Source organism: Lissotriton vulgaris, chromosome 3_1, assembly GCF_964263255.1.
Source record: "Lissotriton vulgaris chromosome 3_1, aLisVul1.2, whole genome shotgun sequence".
Lineage (NCBI taxonomy): Eukaryota > Metazoa > Chordata > Amphibia > Caudata > Salamandridae > Lissotriton > Lissotriton vulgaris.
Genome location: NC_141689.1, coordinates 1,389,837,284 through 1,389,857,221, shown reverse-complemented (window position 1 = coordinate 1,389,857,221; position 19,938 = coordinate 1,389,837,284). Strand labels below are relative to the sequence as shown.

Sequence of the window (19,938 nt, the reverse complement as noted above, 5' to 3'; positions counted from 1 at the left end):
TGAAAATCTGTAGGTAGGGGGTTGGAAGCCTGGTCAACTTTAAGCAATGTAAAATACTAAACTTATAGGTGCGGAAGCACAGAGACAGGAAGGTGCCTTGAAATATTACACCATCAAAACAAAAAGAAAGAACAGTCTTAATGGCAGGAGGAACCTCTGAAGAAGAGTGGTGGTTTTCGTTGGGACTCGCGCCAGTGCACATAAAAAATTTCTTTATTCCTCTGTTGTAATGAAATTAATGTGATTTAATAGTCCCACGATTGTAATGATGCTTGTTGGTCCCCCCACACAGTGCTCAGAGCCTCTTATGTTTGGGACAGGCTTTATTCCTTTAACAGCAATACTCCTATTAACATAGAGCGCCGAGCGTCTAACGTCTACTCGCTCCGGTCGCCAACTGCCGATCTTTCCTTTCGCGCCCTTCGCTTCCATGCTTCTGCGCATGTGCGCGCATCCCGCTCTCGTCTACGGCGTGACGCGTCATCGCGTTCACGTCGTAGACTAGAGCGCAAGACCACATATCTCCCCCCTTTGACACACCAACAATTTAAACAATACTGGAGTCCATCTCTAAAGTCCACTCATATCAAAGTCTCTATATTTTGAAGGTAAGGTGACAGCTCTCCCCATGCGGGTGCGCCTTACCGGATTGTTCTCTTCTCCATCGCTCCCACCTGGAAACCTCTCAATGTCTCTCTGATCCTCTCTCGCCTCGTCAGTAGCCGGGACGGAGAGGTCTCCCGCTAACTCTGCTGCTTGCGCTTCTCTTACTCCTCCTTCTTCTCTTTCTCCTGGGGTTTCGCCCTGGGCTCCCCCACTTGTAGACATATCTTCTCCTTCTTCTATGCTTGTCTCCTCGTCCTCGGACTTAGGCCACCGTACAATCCTGTTGACTTTCGCCATGCGGTCTTGGGACCACACCTTGCCGTCGCTGAGTAGGGCGGCTCTTCCTCGCACCTCCTTGACTTGTAGGGGTCGGCTATACTTGCTCTCTCCTTTCTTTTGCAGGGTGGGAAGTTTGACTCTGACCCATTCTCCCTCTTCCAACGCGGTTTCTTTAGTGTTGTGCCTCCTGTCATAATGGGCTGCATATATCTTTTGAGCCTTTTCTAGGTTGTGTTGCACCACTGCTGGGGACCATTTGCTGGTAACAGTTTTTTCTCTCCACACCACATTGTCCCGGGTGAACGGGAGACGACCTCTTAAAATTTGGAAGGGGCTATACCCTACCACCGTGGGGGTGATCCTGTACGCCCACAACGTGCTCTGGACTTCTGCCTCCCAGTCCTTCCCTTGCATGATGGCCGCCTGAATGGAGCCCATTAGTACACGGTTGAACCGTTCCACTTGGCCATTACACGCTGGGTGGTAGATGGCGGTGTGTTTTGACTCGATTCCGTTCCTCTTCATGAATCGGACCCATTTGTCAGATACGAACTGAGGTCCGTTATCACTCAGTACTGTCTTGGGTATTCCTTCCCTTAAGAACAGGGAAGTAAGAAACTTCAGCACAGTTTCGGTGTCCATGGACTCTTGCACGTCTACCTCTGGCCATTTCGAGTATTTGTCGATGACCACGCACAAGAATTTGTTTATTCCACTGTTGTCCAGCACTGGTCCTAAGAGGTCCACAGCTAAGTCTTCCCATGGGTTCTGGGGATTCTCAAATTTCCCTAGCGCTGGTCTGAGGGGTCGGAGTATTTTGTCCGCTCCTTGGCATTGTTCGCATTCTCTCATCTGCCTTTCAATTTGGTTATCCATGCCAGGCCACCAATACATTTGTTTCACTCGGGCTTTGGTCTTTACGATGCCCAGGTGTCCTTCGTGCAGTTGGTTTAACAACGTCGGTACAAGGGCCTCTGGTGGAATGACTCTCTCTCCTCTGTACAGGAAGACTCCCGAGTCGCTCAAGGTTAGCTCCTCCCGAATTTCATAGTATTTCCTCAACCCCACTGTGAGCCTCCGTTTGTCCGGCCATCCTGACGTGAGGTGCTGTTTGACCTCAGACTTCTCCTTGTCCTGCTCATATGCTGCGGCACATTCCTGCCGGCTTATCGTCATCTCATTGTCAGCCATGTTCGCTACCATCTCATCCATGTCCGGAGTGATTTCCGGAGGATCCTCCATGGCGGAAGCCCTGCTGAGGTAGTCGGCTACCCTGTTCTGAGTTCCTGGTAGATATTCGATATCATAGGTGTAGTCCAATAATTTGAGTGTCATTTTTGCAATGCGCGGGGTAGCAGTGTCATGACCGGAGGACGTCAGGACTTTGACCAATGGTTTGTGGTCGGTTTGGAGTTTGAACCTGGTGCCCCAGATGAATTGTCGGAATTTGCTCATTGCCCAGGTGACCGCTAGCATCTCTTTCTCTATGACGCTGTATCTTTGTTCCGTGGGAGAGAGAGCTCTTGAGGCGAAACTGATAGTCTCTACTGATCCATTTGCCCTCACCTGTGCTAGCACCGCTCCTAGGCCTTGGTCACTGGCGTCGGTTGTTAGAATGGTGCTGCCTGAGGGGTCGTAACCTTGCAAGGGGATGGCCTCACTGATGTCTTTCTTTATGGCGTCGAATTCACTTTGAGCTTCTGTGTCCCAGTCGAACTTGGACTTGTCTCTGACGAGCTGGCGCATCCTATGCGTTTTAGTGGCAAAGTGTCTCACGAATTTACTGTAGTACTCGGCCATGCCGAGGAAGGACCGTATCTCTTCTTTGGTTTTCGGGGCTCTGGCTTCTTTGATGGCTCTCACGTTCTGTTCCTTGGGAGAGATGCCGTGTACGCCAATTTCGTGTCCCAAGTAGGTGACCGACGACATCCCAATTTTGCATTTGCTCCATTCCGCCGTGAGGCCTTTGTCTTGCAGCACGGTGAGGACCTTGGTCAGCTTCTCGTCGTGATCTTCCCGGGTGGACCCCATCACCAGGATGTCGTCCTGGAAGTACTGGACTCCTGGGATTCCTTTGAATAATCGATGCATCAACTTTTGGAAGACCGCGGCCGCCGACGCCAGGCCAAACGGCATGCGGCAGAATTGGTAGCACCCAAAGGGCGTGATGAAGGAGGTGTATTTTCGGCTTGTGGGATGCAGGTCGATTTGGTGATATGCTGACGTAAGGTCAATTGTGGAGAAGTGGGTGATGCCTTTTGTTCTCGCCAGCATCTCCTCGATCCTGGAGAGAGGGAACTTCTCGACCACAAGACACTTATTGAGTTCTCGAAGGTCCACACATAGACGGACTTTGCCATTGGGCTTCTTGGCTACCACCAGGGGGGCCAACCACTCTGCACTGTCTATGGGTTCAATGATGCCCTGTCCTTCCAGCCTCTGGAGTTCCTGTTGTACAGCCTCGATGATGGATAGGGGGATGTTTCTGACCTTGTGGGACACTGGTGTTGCTCCTTCCTTAAGTATTATCTTGTGGACGAACTTGTCCAGTTTTCCAACTGTACCATCAAATACCTTCGGGTAGTTCAATTTCCACTCTTCGCTGTTGTTGGGTTGCCATTCTTCTGTGAGGAGGATTTGCTCTTTCCCGCCTGGGTCTAGTTTGATTCCCAGGTGTCCGGCATCTCTCCACCCGAGTACCGAGGGACCCCTTTCCGCCACGTACAACTTGCAGGTTGCCGATCTTCCTCTGAATTCGAACTTCAATGGGCGAAAGCCTATCATGGGAATGGTGTTTTCGGTGTATGAGATGGCTCGAATGTCCGGTGGGCGTAGTTCGGGCCCTACCACTGGTGCAAAGTCTCCTTCCCATATGGACCGCTGTACTATCGTCCAGGGGGACCCCGAGTCTACAGCCACGTGCACCTTTACTCCGCCGATGAACATGTCCGTGCGTGGTTTGTCTGTGCGTTTTCCTGTCACGTCTAGTACCTGATCTTCCATGCACAGCACCATGTCGCCATCTTCCAGATCGTCCTCCGCACCGATGTCTGATGGTGCGGACTCCACACACTTCACTGTCGACCTCTTCCCCTTCTTGCGGCACACCTTCTCAAAATGCCCTACCAGGCCGCAGAACGCGCATCTGGCGCGAAATGCCGGGCAGCGTTTGTCCTGAGCTGAGTGCGCTGTGCTCCCGCACCTATAACATGAAAACTTGCTGTCAGTGGAGGGTCGTCCCGTTTGCTTCCCTGCCCACCTGGGTTCCTGCTTCTGGTCGCCGTATGCTCCTCTTTGCTTGTGTGTGGACGAGGCCTCATCGATCTTGTTGACCATCTGCTTCTGTGTGCTTTCCCGTTTGGCTGCGTCAGCACAGCGCTTTGACATCTCGGCCTTCTTCACCATGGCTATGACGTCCTTAAGCGATGTTTCGCTCTGTGCCCATAGCTTGTCCTGGACTGATTTGTTGGTGGTATGCATAACTATCTGGTCCTTTATATACTCGTCTTGCAGTGTTCCGTACTTTTACGTGATGGCTAACCGTCGTAGTGCGGCCACGTAGTCATCAATTGATTCACCAGCCTCTTGTTTCCTTTGCTGGAAATGGGTAACGGTCTATGGACACGCACACGGCTGATCGAAAATGGTTGTCTAGGTCTTCTAGCGCATTCTTGAAGACGTCGTCTTCCGTTGCGTCACGTTCCTTGGGCACTATGTTGGCAAACACTCTCACCCCTTCGGGACCCAGGTTGTGGAGCAACAACCTCTTCTTCCGTGCTGGGGCGTATGGTTCTCCATTCTCATCCTCTAGTGCTTCTATGTAATTCCTGAAGTACTCCCTCCAGTCTTCCCACTTCATTTGAGGTTCGCCTGGCCTGGGTAGGAACGGGATGGGAGCCATCAACGCTGAGGATTGGTTTGCCATCTTTGGCTCGTCTCTGGGCGCTACTGCCTGGGTCCTGGAGCTACTGGGCGTGCTGGCGGTTTCCACTACACTCGCGGTGTCTCCCTGGCTCCTGGGGCTGCCCGGGGTGTTATCTTCTGTCCCTTGCCGTGGGTTGGTGGACTGCTCACCCTCCTCTAGCTTCTGGTCTGTTCCCTTGGTTGCCAGCGTGCTGGCTGGGGGACCCTCTACCTCTGGGGCAGCACTGACCTGAGGATCTCCTTGACTGGACCTCTGCTGCGTAGTGGCGGTGCGCTGCTGCCACGCTCTATGCTTCTTCTAGTGTACTGCTTCTGCACGCTGCTCTCCAGGCCTGGGATGGTATCTAGGAGGTCAGGGCTGACTCCTGGCTTGGCTGTGTGTGGGACGTGGGGAAATCCCACCTTCGTCGCCACTGTAATGATGCTTGTTGGTCCCCCCACACAGTGCTCAGAGCCTCTTATGTTTGGAACAGGCTTTTTTCCTTTAACAGCAATACTCCTATTAACATAGAGCGCTGAGCGTCTAACGTCTACTCGCTCCGGTCGCCAACTGCCGATCTTTCCTTTCGCGCCCTTCGCTTCCACGCTTCTGCGCATGCGCGCACATCCGGCTCTCGTCTACGGCGTGACGCGTCACCGCGTTCACGTCGTAGACTAGAGCGCAACACCACAACGATTCTTTGTTGGCGGAGGAAATGTGCTGCTCTGGAAGAGATTTGCGTCTTGTCGTTAAATCTTTGCATGGAGCAGCTGGGAAATTCTTGCTTTCAACCCTAGATTAGCCTCTGTTGAAATTTGCATGTTACTTGGAACTTTCTAGACATAGAATGGAAACCGAAACCAACATATCCACAGCAAGCTGAAGAAATGCTTCTACATGTGCACATGCTGCATTTAAGGGGCATTTAGTCAGATGATTCCCATGCCAGTTACCTTGCCGCTGCCGACCCCTATGGCGTTTGTGGCCGGTATCACCACTGCTTCTGGCTTCTGCTGCTGAGTAGTGGGGCAGGGTGAGGTGTTGTCATGTGAGTCTGGGGACTCAGCAGTGCTAGAAGGCATAGAGCCTATCAGCTACTATGAAAGTAAAAGCGCTGTGTACTGCGCTGTTAAAAACGAAGTAATTAATATTTGTAAAGTTGTTTGTGTCGAGTCCTGCATAAGAAAACAAAAGCACGGCCGCTGCTTTACATATTTAGCATGTTGTGCACGCTAATATGAAAGAGAAAGCGGGCATGGCCCACTGTCAAAAATGAAAACAATGAATGAAAAAAAAGCATATCCACCATTATCCCAGATGAGGCGGTCGTGCTGATTAAGTAAAAAGAAAAGTGTTGAGAGGGAGCGTGTCCTGTCTGCAACAACAGGCAGAAGAAAGCCAATTAAGAAAATAGTGCTCCCAGGCTATAATTAAAGCATAGGAGTAACAAAACATGTAACAGGTGGTGGGCTCATGGAAGGTTACAAGAAGAGAAAAAGCAGTACTAAGGGGGGACTACTAAGACTATTGACCGATGAAACGCCACTGTTTACAAATGTCAATGACAGGAGTCAATTAAAAAGATGGGCGGAAAGTGGTCGGAGCTTCAAGTCCATACCTGAATACAGCATGTTTCAAAGAGAAAGGCAAGCGCCGCCTAGACGAGACCTAAAAAACAAGGAGAAATTAAGATATTTGTCCTCGTTACACCTCCCCTTGGAAGGCGTAGCATTTTGGCACATTCCCAGGTCCACCAGTAAGGTAAATCTGGGAATGCGTCAAAATAAATGGGTTTTGCGTAGGAACACCCACGCACGACCCATGGAATGCCTCCCTGGGGCAGAGTAACGCAATGCAGCAATATGTGCTGCGTTGCATTACTCTGGATTTATCAAGCCACTCAGGGCCATGCAAGGTGGCTTGCGGGCTTGATAAATCTTATTTCAGGGGTTGCATTTCTTTTGCACCATGCAACATGGTGCCAAAGCGACACAACCTTTGATAAATATGGCCTTGAGTTTGCCTTGCCAGGATTCCAATTTGCGACCCAAAAGTCACTGCATAAGCCATTTCACTCACTGAGCCATCATTCTGGCATATCATTAACCCTCTGTTTTATGATTTCTTCACAATTAGATAAACCCTCTGATGAAAGAAGACGAAGGGATATACCAATGCCATGCGACCAACATGGTTGGCGAAACACATGCAGAAGGGACGATTAAAGTGGTGGAGCAACTAAAAGTGAAACGGTCACATCACAGAACATCAGAAAACAAGAAATAATCAGGTAATAAGGTAGTTGACGTCAAACATTTAAGGGACTCTACTGCCCTTTCACCAAAATCATGATTTTACTTCATATTAACTTGGCTCACTTTCAGTTGTGTTTGTCGATTAGTGAAACAGGTACCCATTTAATTTCCACCTTTTTCTGGGTTTCTAAACACCATAAGAAAGCTTGCAGACTTTCCCAAAATTAAATCTTATATTTTGTTTGAAAATTTTATAAACGTTCTATCCTGCCTTAAAAAATGGCCAGACTAGTAACTTCTTTAATTGTTTACCAATAATCTTCATTACTCCAAGCCCTAGTCTTCCTTTTACCAGCCTTATACCATGAGGTTTGGCTTGGTTTAAAAGACACGATTTCTTGATTGCACCGCTAAATCAAAATTGTGAATCCATACTTTGTCTTTGGTTTCTGTACTATGCTCAGCCTCGTCTGTGAGTCATAACCTGAGAACCTCAAAGGAACATCTCCTGCAATACTATACCACCCATGGTCCCACCAGAAGGGCAAATAGGGGCAGTACCCAGGAAGATGTGAAACACTAGATCTCAGTGTAATGAAGCTTAACTATTCGAATAGGGCCATTACCTCTTCCTCTACTTCTTCATCCTAGTCATTACATCATAAGGATGTACCCAAGCATGGAATCCCCAACCATAGTCACACCGGAAATTAAAGAAGGACAAAGACGCAAAAGTCTAGAACATCTTGTGATTCTTTAGTACTAAAAGACCTTAATACCCACAAAGGCCAGTACATGACAACCAAAGGAATCTGAGAGCCCTCCACCCATCAGCAACTGATAATGGAATTTGATGGTGTGCAGAGATGCTCAGGTGGGTGCATCTTCTCCATTTGTAAGCTGCTCAATCACATGAATAAAATATTCTTCACTGTAAATATTGTTTTCTGTTAAATGCTCTGAGGCCAATCTGCTGAAATTTCGCAAGCTCCTAAAAACCCACCTCTTCCCGCAATAGTCTTCTTCTCTTTCCCCGTCTTTCCCCCTCAGTACTTCTGGAATATCAGCGCTGGGACGCTCACGGGCAGCCATGCGCTATATAAGTCCCAAATTTCATTTCATTTCATTTCATTTCACATTACCTGCTGGTGCAAACATTGTATAAATTTCAGTGCTGGAACTCCTAAGAGAAAAGACCTTGGTAATAAAAAGAGCAATGGAAAAGACCACAATAAATGCATTTGAAAGATACCCCATCTCATTACCCATTTGTCACACTTTCCTTGACCCCTCCCAAGCGTGCCAGTTCACCCCTGCCTCATGGCGGTATCATGCACCATCCACCCCCCTTCAAAACATTCTGGGGACACGGTTTTTTTGTGATGCACAGTTTATTACACATCATGGATCATATCTATCACAACTTCATGGATGGGCATTCGCGACCCATGTTTATTTGCTTTATTTTCCAATTCTTGCCTATACATTGTCCCAATGTTTTTCTCTCTGTTACCGGCCGCCAGCACTGACCTTGCATGGTGCCCCTTTGCAGGTGTTTTGGGCTTTGCGGGTTTCTAGGCCTACATTGCTACCTTGCTGCCCGGGCTGCAAGTGCCCTTCCCTTCCCTGTACCCTTGCTGGCAATCCGCCTGCTCCCCCATGTCCCTGCTGTGTGGCATTCCAAGGACATAGGTTGAACAGCTCATCTATTCTTGCTGTCATTTTGTGCTGTCATCTGCTCCCCCATGTCTCTGCCGTGAGGCATCCCAAAGACACTGTTTGAGCAGCTCTTCTACCTAGGTTCCTCTTCCTTCTGTTTCTCTTTCAGAGCTGCCTTAGCTTTGCCCCTTTCCTGTGCCCTCCTGTGGCTGTGACAACCTTCTTCTTTCTGGTGTGGGTGGGTTCCAATGTTGCCAAGTGGTGAGTTCAGCTATTGCCAATGAGGGGCCCTCTGCACTCTTATGACCCCCTTTGGCCTCCCAACCCCCTGTTCTCATTGGGCAGGTCCTGTAATTAAAAAGAGACGTTGAATCAAACAGCGTCTTTGTTCGCGGGCATGCCTGCAGCACTTCCGGATCTTTCTGGCATGGGTAGAGATTACCTGCGGGCCCCTATCCAGTCCAGCTTGCCTCCCTGGCCCGCTTCCTATGTAAGCATTATAATGAGAAAAGGTATGCTTATCTATAGAGAAGACAAGTGACTATTTAGGGGTGGGGCAGGTGTTAGGGTGTAATCAAATATGGAAAGTATTGATGGCAGTTGAGGGCAAGCTAAAGGCCAATTTGACTCATAAACTTTGCAGGAAGCATATCTCCTAAATAATATGACCACCTCAGAGAGAAAGCCTCACAGTAGGCTAAAAAAGGTAATCTCACTTGCAGCCATAAAAGCAGGCTCTACTGCATAGACTATGAGCACATTTGGGCTTAATCCATCCAGTGTCAGTATCTAGGAGCTTTTGCTTGAAATTGTAATAATTGTAATCAAATTCTTGCCCAGAGGCAGCAAACGCTAGCGAGGGATGTCGGCAAACAATTCACTGTTTGGTTACAACTGATCACAAAAGTCAGGCCTCAGCTTCCCTGTATCTATGCAGGGACGTCTTGAAGAACCGGATTAACCCACTTACTGGGTCTCAGCGGCGGGGGAACCGCCCAAGCCTTCCATACCCTTCACACGTAGTAACAGGAGACAAAGGAGCCTTCGTCTGCAGGAGGAACCCAGATTTATTCAAATAGCCCGGGCTATGGAACAGAGTCCCAAGCTCCTCAGAAACAAGACAGAGGAGGCTGCTGCTTTACTCCGCAGCTTAAAAGCCTTTTATACTTTTTCATCTCAGTCTTTTGGCTGTTAGTTCATTGTTCAATCAGGGCAGTGTTTGCAGTTGATAACCAGATCCAGACTACGTTTGTAGATGGTGACCTGGTCAAGGCTTGGTACACAAATCATTGTTCACTCGGCTTGATCAAGGCTCAGTCTTTCAGGTCATTGTTTAATCACCATGATCAAAGCCCGGTCTTTCAGGTCATTGTTTAATCACCCTGATCAAGGCCCAGTAGTCAGACCATTGTCCAGATAACCTGATCACGGTGTCAAGGATGTTTACCAGGCTGGGAGCAGGAGGTAGAAAACAAATCATTTACACAGGGTGTGAGTGTCTCATGGCTTTCTGTTGAACTGGGGGGGGTTGGGTGTTCGACAGTTCCTGGGCAGAAATGCAGGCTGCAAGATGGCTGTTGTCGTGTTAGTTAGATTTTCCTCAGGCATCAGCAGAAACAACCAGGTGGGTCGTGTGGAAGTGTTTGACACGAGATGGCAATGAAACAGCAATGGAGTCTCATGACAAATGATGCCGATCAGAAGAACACTTTTCCCCAGACCCTCCTTTTGCCATTGAGTGGCAAATACTTTAAGAAATGTCAATGTTCATAAGGCCACCGGGTTCTTGTTGGAGCATCATCATCATATTGGTGTTGTGAATCTTAGAGGGTGGAGGCTTCGCGGTCTGGACACACATTGTACAGAGCACTGGCAGACACTGAAAGCACAAACAGCAGGAGACCAGGACAGTTACTCCCAAGGCAAGGAAGATGAGGATCCTCCAGCCCCACTGGGAAAGGGGGCCCCAGATCCAGCCTGTGAGGGACCAGTTGCCTTCATCCAGATGAATTTTGGAAGAAAGGCGATGCAGACGCTGGATGGCATCGTACACTGTAGGTGGGTTGTCTGGGATGTACACGCAGCAGCTGTTGCTGATCAATTTACACACACCACCACGATCAGCAAGGATGACATCTAGGACCATTCTGTTCTGGAGCATTATGAGGCGGTCCGTCTGCAGCTCTGCAGTGATGTTGGAGAGGGCACCAGCTGTTACTGTGATGGTGGCTTCAAGGACCCTGGTCAGTCCTCGTACAGCCCGACTGTTGGCCATGGGGCCCCAGAAAGGAAGGAAACCTTTAAAGAAGCCCCCGGTTTCCTGGCCTGCTGTATCCTCGGCTGATATGACGCCCCTATGTGAGCGGCGCAAAGCGCCCTTCATTGACAGGTGATAACCTCTACGGGTAGAATACGTTGGTGGAAGGAGGAAGGCCAGATAGCAGGTACCAGACCAGTTACGGGGGAGCCAAGTGTAGGCGGCAGTGCCACAGATGAAATAGGTGTTGGGGGATGCCACCAGCTTTGGAGGAGATGTGGAGTTTAAAGCTTTTGTGATATCACACATACTGGTACCAACTTTTATAGTCCCTAGGCCATGAATGCAGACACAGCCTTGCACATTTATGACATTCACAGTGTCTCGTTTATCAGGCAGTACCTTACTTGTGCGGAATCTGGAAAATGTTCGTCGATTAGGTGAGTTGAATACTACCATCTTACCGAGTTCATCTGGTGATAGTAGCGTTGTGGATTGGCTGGTCGGGCAAAAAGGAGCATTGACTTGGCCAGACCTGTTCCACCAGAAGTCATCCCAAAATGTTGCAAGGGCAGAATTGGCAGTACCATTGACAGTGTAGGCCTCCTGTATCAACACCCACCACGCAAGACAAGACCCAGAGATGGAAAAGGAGTAGGGAAAGAATGGGACGGGGTGTATCATGGAAAGCGGCATCAGTCCACAAACCCAGGAGGTGGAAGTGTTCATGATCAGCTGGTGATAATGCATCATTTGGATGAAGGTGTTGAAGAATTCTGCACGGCGGGGTAATTCGTGGGCTGGTAGCGTGAAATACTGGTGTTCTGAAAGGAGTGGGGGTAGGAGTTGGTGAGGTAACAGGATGGCAGATTAGCAACAGCCAACCAAGGATAGACAGGATGAGGGAGACAAACAACGTCACCACGGTGGCCATGAAGCATTTACTATGTCGGAGACTGACATCTTGTTTCTGGATTCGGGTGTTTTCGACGGCTGCCATTGTGCTAAGCCAGGGACCTCTAGTGGCTGTTTGTGATTTATGGTTGCGTCACTGGGCGCAGGTGCCAAGGGCCCTATGGCGTACCTTAGTCTGACACACCAGCACTACTCTCAGCCGGGGAAGATCACAGCCCTACAGCCTATAGGTACTTGGTGAAGTCAAGGGCAAGCCTTCCCTTGGGGGTGCAAGTTGTATTGGTCGGAAGTAGGAACAGTATGGTCGGGAAACAATTGTTCTTGGTGTTGAGCAGAATTAAGGGAGGGTTCCACCCTTCCTTTTAGTATGCTGACACTCTCTGCTTCTGTGGATGTAGAATGCAGTCTGGCATCGCTGAATGGGACAAACGTCGGGACTGTTTCTGTTTTTGAGTCTCCTTGTCCTTCCCGCACCCACTGATCATTTTGTTTTATACCCAATGCAGTACAGACATATTCCATAATTTGAGCCGTAAAGTGGGTCCCGTTGTCACTCCAGACCAAGCGGGGCAAACTGAATCATGGGAGGTACTCTTTTAATAGCACTTTGGCGGTAGTGATAACGGTGCAGTCTTTGACGGGTTAGGCCTCCACCCATCGGCTGAAGGTACAGACAACCACTAGGACATATTTCAAATTGTTACATTGGTCCATCTGGATATAATCCATTTGGAGGACTTCAAAAGGGAAGGCGGGAGGAGAGAATCCTCCCTTAGGAGTAACTGTGCCTTTTCCTGGGTTATACATTAGGCAAATCATGCATGTTTTGATCAGCTTGTCAACATATGCTGGTATCCTAGAGTTGTACCATGTAGGTTCCAACAGTTTACATATCCCTTTTGCACTGATGTGAGCAGGACCATGGGCCATTGTAACTACTGGTAGCACGTGACTGTCAGGTAACATCGATTGTCTTTCCATAGTCGTGCGGTCCCAACAACCATCAATTCCCTCCTTTGCTAATTGTTCCTTCCACACCCTTAGTTCATCAGGAGTAGTATGGGACTGAATATCAATCACACTCTGTACGGTGTTTTCAACCATGCCCTCATCTGCCACCCACCTAGCGGGACCTCCTACATACATTCCTTCCCTTTTCCTAAGAGCTGTTTGTCTGGCCATCAGATCAGCCAGGGCATTGCCTTTCCCAACATCATCTGTCACTTTCTTATGGGCGTTACATTTTATAATGGCCACCTTTCTGGGGAGTGTCAGGGAGTCTAACAATCGGTGAATTAGGGGACCATGTTGAATCTTGGTCCCATGGGAAGTAAGGAAATTCCTTTCTTTCCATAACCTCCCGAAGTTGTGGGCCATCCCGAAGGAATATTGGCTGTCACTATAAATATTTACCATCATCCCTTTGCTTAACTCACAGGCTCTAGTGAGGGCCACTAATTCCGCTGCTTGAGCAGAGCACTGCAGAATCTGAGCTGTTTCTATTATTCGCCCTAATGTTGTGAGAGCGTAGGTGTTACCATCTGACCCTCTGAGACATGATCCGTCCACGTACAGTGTACCTTCTGGTTCTGCTATTGGGGTATCTTGTAAGTCAACCCGTCCCTTCGTCTCCTCCTCGGTCCTTAATATGCAGTCATGTGGGTCTAAGCGTGCATCCTGAGTATCCAGTGGGAGTAATGTGTCGGGGTTTAGTACAGTGCATCTTTTGATGTTAATGTGGCTGGAAAAGAGTGTCAGTTCATATCCTGTGATTCGTGCGATAGTGAGGTACTGTGTCTTGGTGTTATTAAGGAGGGTATCTACAGAATGGGGGACCATCAGAGTCAGGGGGGAGTTCATGACGATCCCCGCACTTTGATGGACCATGAGGGCATCCTGGGAGATCTCTTGCAAAAGGATCTAAGGTGGCTGAAAAATAGGCACATGGCCGATGGTGACCTCTGAACATCTGGGTCAAGACAGCGCATGCACAGCCGTCTGTCTCATGTACAAAAAGAGAACATTGTTTGTTATAATCAGGAGTACCAAAGACTGGAGCAGTACACAGAGCCTTTTTTAAATCTTGGAAGGCCTGTGCATGCTCTCTAGTCCATGGAAAGGAACTGTCTGTTATGTATTTAGTGGTAAGGGCAAGAAGAGGTTTGACCATGGCTGAAAAATTGGAAATCCACTGTCTACAGTATGAGGTTAAGCCTATGAAGGCTCGCACCTGCTTTTGTGTTCGTGGGTCCGTCATAGCATTGATAATGGCTACACGATCAGCGGTGAGCTGCCTTCCTTCCTTCGAGAGGAGATGACCTAAATAGGTCACCTTCTCTTGACAAAACTGAAGCTTTTTCAAAGAGACTTTGTGATTATGGAGGGCAAAGTGGTGTAACAAACAGAGAGTAGCTTCTTGACATGCTGGGGCAGAATTTGCAGCAATGAGGTGGTCATCTACATATTGTAATAGGGTGGAATTATCAGGGAGTTCCAAGGAATCTTGTTGACTTTTTAGGGCTTGTCTATCGATACTGGGGCTCTCAGTGAAACCTTGAGGGGCGCGGCAGAATCTAAAGCTCCGCCCATCAAGGGAGAAACCAAAAAAAGTCTGCTGTCAGGATGTATAGGAATGCTGAAAAAAGCATTCTTCAGGTCTATGACAGAGAAGTGCGTTGCGTCAGAAGGGACTATCGTTAAGAGGGCTGTAATGTCGGGGACAACAGGATATTGGGAGATTGTTATTTTGTTAACACCATCGCTGCTGCAGATGATCCTCCTCCTGTGCTAGGCCGTAATGATAACGGGTGTGGTCATGACGAGCTGAGCTCGTCATGAATGCAGCTCAACTTTGCCTCATGACGAGCTGAGCTCGTCATGAGCACCGAAGGGGTTAAGGGCTCTCAGGTCAATCACAAATCTGTATATTTTAGGGGAGAGAGCATCTCCATTGGTCTTCTTAAGAAAGGGAATAATGGGACTGTTACAGATATTGCCACGTGTCTCCTCCACTACGCTCTTATCCATTAATTCAGATTTTATTGTTAAAAGGGCCATTTCTACTTCCGCGGGCAGTCGAGACTGCCAGAGGCGGGGGAGAAGTGCACCTGGCTGGATGCGTACCACATGAGGGGATATGTTGAAACACCCTACATCAGTGTCTGATGATGCCCAGAGGGAGGAAGGTAAAGACTGCAACTCTGCTGGTTGGGGACCTGATAGATACATATAGGAAGCTGCGGTGGGGGAAATTGTTAGGGATATACCTTGGGGACTACATGATATGGTCGCATACAGAGCTTTCAGTAAATCCATGCCTAACAAGTTTTCACTGCAACCTGTAGTAAGGACCAAGGGAGCGTCAACATGTGCAGGGCCAATATCGAGAGGAAGGGATTCAGAGACAGGGCTGGTCACAGGTGTTCCTGCAAAACCCACTGAGACATTCATATTGCCAGAAAGGTGTGCCTCTGGGACTGACAGACGTGCAATAGAAGACCTGGTGGCCCCAGTATCCAAAAGAAAATTCTGATCATTCCCCACAACTGACATTTGAACATACGGGCCCCTTTGATCCACTGGAATTTGCACTCTGGTAATACCCCTTTCCTGGCTGTCCTATGCTTGGTAGGACCCTGTCTTATCACCTTCATCATAATCGTCATTGTAATAAGTGCGTGCTGCTTCGTACCCATCAAACCTATTGGCCGGGCACTGCTGGATGGGAGCGTCATCCCTGGGCCTGCGTTCTTTATCCTGTGGATGGGGTGGGCCAAGGTCCCTAGTCGGCCTCCCCTCCCTGGGAGCGCGAGGCTGAGTCTTCCCCATTCAGATGTTTTCAGCTAACACAGGACACTCATCTATCCAATGCCCGTACCCCTTACAGTAAGCACACTGATCTGTTTGGAGGGCTCCCGTACGTTGAGGGCTGGAGGGGGTAGACTGGCGTGCCCTCGGAAGGGGTTAGGGTTGAGGTCTGAAATTCCCGCAGGCATCCGGACCTCGGGGAGGGTAAGCCTTCTGCGGAAGTGCCTTAGTCTTAAGATCCCTAACCTTCTTACTTTCCTTGTCCCTATCTTAATTTTTCCTATTTTCGTGATATTGTACCATAGCCAATATACCAGTCATAGTTTGGGCAGATCACGTACTTTTAACTTTCTTAAGCCTGGTGGAAATCTCAGGAAGCAAGTTGCTGACAAATTTATCGACAAACACTGGGCCAGAACCTGGGGTACGTGGATCCATACCACTTTGTCCCTTGTATTCTGTCTCAAAACGGGTAAAGAAATCAGCCAAATTCTCATCTTTTCGCTGCCTGCAGGCGTTTATTTTATCCCAGTTAATGACAGTTTCCGGCAAAAGTGTTTTCATAAACTTCATTATTTTACTGGGCAAAGTCAGGATGGCAACTTTTGGTTTAGTCCCTCCTACCCTTGCTTCTTCCATAGCCTCTAGATCAGCCCATTTACCTCCCAACGCTGCTTCATGATCAGTATGTCGAATTTTGTTCCAAATTTCAGTGGGGAGAACTGTACCAAAAAGTAAATCTATATCCTCAAGAACGAGAGTACCTGCAGATATAATCTGACCTAATTCTCTGTAAAAGGCAGCCGGATTCTTCTGGGGATCTGGTAATTGTCCTTTTAACTGCATTACTTCTGACCTTTTCCAAGGAACATGAACCCAAACCCTGCGCCAGTGTGTCTCAACAGCCCCTCGGCCATTATTTTGGGCATCTGTAAGTGTGTTAACAAAGACAGGGGCTGCTTCTCTCATTGGCATAGCTGTTTCTAGAGGGATGTTGGAAAAAACAGTCATATCACGGTAAGCCATTAAAGCAGACATAGCGCCAAACATCCCCTCTCCCTGAACATCGCCTCTTTTTATTTGCGACCTAAGGTCCATTAATCCGGTGGGTATCTGCATAAGCGCATTCTCAAATCTTTACATGACCAGGGTACACAGGTATTCAGCCCAGGTGGTCTGTTCCCTAATCGTCCACTGGGAAAAGGTGGACCATATTTCTTTAAAGGTATAAATATTCCCGTTATTTATCCAACATTCACACTGTTGCCTCTGTAGGTCATTTTCTCGAAAGGACGAAAAGCTGACTGCAGATCGCAAGGAGGCCAGTCGGGGGGAATTAAACAATTTATATAACTCCTGCTTAACTGTAGACCACGGGGAAGTAGGAAAAGGGCGTGTAGGGGTAAAGCTGCAGGGGTTGGGCGGATGGAGACTTGTTGTCATTCCCGTAGCGAGGACAGGGTTAGCGGGCGTGGTAGGTGTCATAGGAAAAATTGGGAGGGTTGGTGTGACAGGGAGAACAGTAAGAGGGGCAGTGGGGGCAGGAGTGGGCTGTGGTGGAGGAACATGCAGGGTGTGAGGTGTCAGGGCAGGGTACATTGGGGCATATGCAGGAGGGCTTTCTAGCATGGTATCAAGCAAGGAATCACCTTCTTGTCCCCCTTCCATATGGCCCTTTCCTTTCTCCTCACGAGCTGGATAACATTGTTGTACCCGGGCCCCATGCTCCCTATCGGCTATTTCTACAGATTTTGTCATTTGATTTTGTAAATTTTCTCTGGCGTGGTCGGCTATTGACATACGTTCTTGCTTTCTACCTTGAGCCTTCTGCTTTCTAGCTCTCTGCTCTATCTCTTTCCTCCAAAATCGGACAGATTCAAACATAGACGGGCGCGTTTTTCTTTTCATTAATTGTTCCTTTAAGTTGGCGAGAACTTGGGAATTAAAGAAGCCATAAAGTGGCCACTGTAATTCCGTGTTACTTTGTTTCATATATTTTACCCAGAATGAGGAAAACATTATGGCAGAAGGGCCATGTTTAACATACATCGTATGGCCAGGGGTCCCTTCTGGAGGAAGCAGACAAGCCTCCTCCAGCTGGGAGTCCTGTGTACACATACAACAACATAATCTCTTGAACTTACTGCTGACTGGCATGCTTGAAAACAAATAACAGACACCAGCGGATTTTAAAACTCACCTCGCTTGCTTGGCTTTTGCAAAAGTCAATAACAGTAGAATCATACAGAACAGACACCAGCAGGTTTTAAAAACTCACCTCGCTTGCTTGGCTTTGGCAAAAGTCAATAACAGGTTGGCTTTTGCGAAAGTCAATAACAGAATTATACAGACTTTGTGGGTGATCAGTCCACCCTTACCTTACAGGGGTAGTTCTCTTCTGCAGACGTAGGGCTGTGTCCTGCTCCAGAAATTATTTATTAAGGGGACTCCAACGAGAACGGGGTCATGTGGCCCAGACTGGGTGGGGAGGAACAGCGGGCGAGTCGTTCGGCTTACCGGATTGCAAGAATCCCTCGGGTAGGGCACCTCCTCACATCCACCGGGCCTGAACTTCGTGCTCGTCAAGTCCCTGTTCGGGTGCCATTTGAAGAACTGGATTAACCCACTTACTGGGTCTCTGCAGCGGGGGACCCGCCCAAGCCTTCCATACCCTTCATACGTAGTAAAAGGAGACACAGGAGCCTTCGTCCTCAGGAGGAACCCAGATTTATTCAAATAGCCCGGGCTATGGAACAGAGTCCCAAGCTCGTCAGAAACAAGACAGAGGAGGCTGCTGCTTTACTCCGCAGCTTACAAGCCTTTTATACTTTTTCATCTCAGTCTTTTGGCTGTTAGTTCATTGCTCAATCAGGGCAGTGTTTGCAGTTGATAACCAGATCCAGACGATGTTTGTAGATGGTGACCTGGTCAAAGCTTGGTACACAAATCATTGTTCACTCGGCTTGATCAAGGCTCAGTCTTTCAGGTCATTGTTTAATCACCTTGATCAAAGCCCTGTCTTTCAGGTCATTGTTTAATAACCCTAATCAAGGCCCAGCAGTCAGACCATTGTCCAGATAACCTGATCACGGTGTCAAGGATGTTAACAAGGCTGAGAGCAGGGGATAGAAAACAAATCATTTACACAGGGTGTGAGTGTCTCATGGCTTTCTGTTGAACTGCAAGAACAGGGGGGGGGGGTTGGGTGTGCGACAGTTCCTGGGTAGAAATGCAGGCTGCAAGATGGCTGTTGTCGTGTTAGTTAGATTTTCCTCAGGCATCAGCAGAAACGACCAGGTGGGTCGTGTGGAAGTGTTTGACACGAGATAGCAATGAAAAAGCAATGGAGTCTCGGTACAAATGATGCCGATCAGAAGAACACTTTTCCTCAGTCTTAAGGATTTTGGGGGCCCTGGGCCAAACATATTTTTGGGCCCCTTGTTTAGAGCAACTTTGAATTTATGATCTAGTTTCAACTCTTTCATGCCTTCTTTGGCAAGTTTACTGCCAGTGCACAAACACACTGGTCCAAATTCTAAATGCGTTTACATCTAACATTCAGGGATAGTAATGTGTGTTTTCAATATTTTAGCACAGCAGCAGCTCACTAATATTACTGCAAATAATCTCTTTGACCCCCAACCATTTTTCATATGTGAGGTACTGTTTCGATCTAAAAGAAACTTTTGTATGGATGTTACATGAAACATAAACATACCATTTGTCTGAAAAATGTCTGCAATTTACTCTCACACATTAGATTAAAAATAAATTAAAGTAAAACACCATTGACAAATATCTGTTTTAGAATTTCTCAAAGTCACCAGGGCCATACTCTCCCAGATGGCCCCCTGAAAGGCTGGATCCCTGGGCCAAAGCCCACCTGTCCATGCCTTACAACGTCTCTGCCTATCCGAACACAAATATTCTCTTGTTATTGTTTGTAGGACCCCCCACTCTCTAATGTCTGCCTCTTGGATATCAAGAGTGTTTCTTTCGTTCTGAGGAATGAGGTTGAAATACTTACTAAAACCATGCTCTATTCAGCAGAGAGCCATGGCTTCAGCTGAGCTACTAACCGAAGAGATACATTTAAATCGTGGTGACCCCACTCGTCCAGAAAGAAATCAATTTAAAACAGTCCCCTGCCATGAACACATGGCGCCAGGGGGTATACCGTAAGATCATAGTCATAATCTTGCATGATATAAATATTCTGCCTTAATTATCATTTACAAAAATATTGCCTCATTTGA

At 48.1% G+C, this 19,938-nt stretch overlaps 1 protein-coding gene across 1 annotated transcript in view; it reads left to right on the top strand.

Annotated features, from left to right (window-relative positions):
• Positions 1 to 19,938, top strand: part of IGFBPL1 (insulin like growth factor binding protein like 1) — a 256,928-nt gene that overhangs the window by 220,902 nt on the left and 16,088 nt on the right. Inside the window, exon 4 of the mRNA XM_086963205.1 lies at positions 6,926 to 7,079. Within this exon, the coding sequence (XP_086819331.1) occupies positions 6,926 to 7,075 (150 nt within the window). The 3' untranslated portion in view covers positions 7,076 to 7,079. The remainder of the gene's footprint in view (positions 1 to 6,925; positions 7,080 to 19,938) is intronic.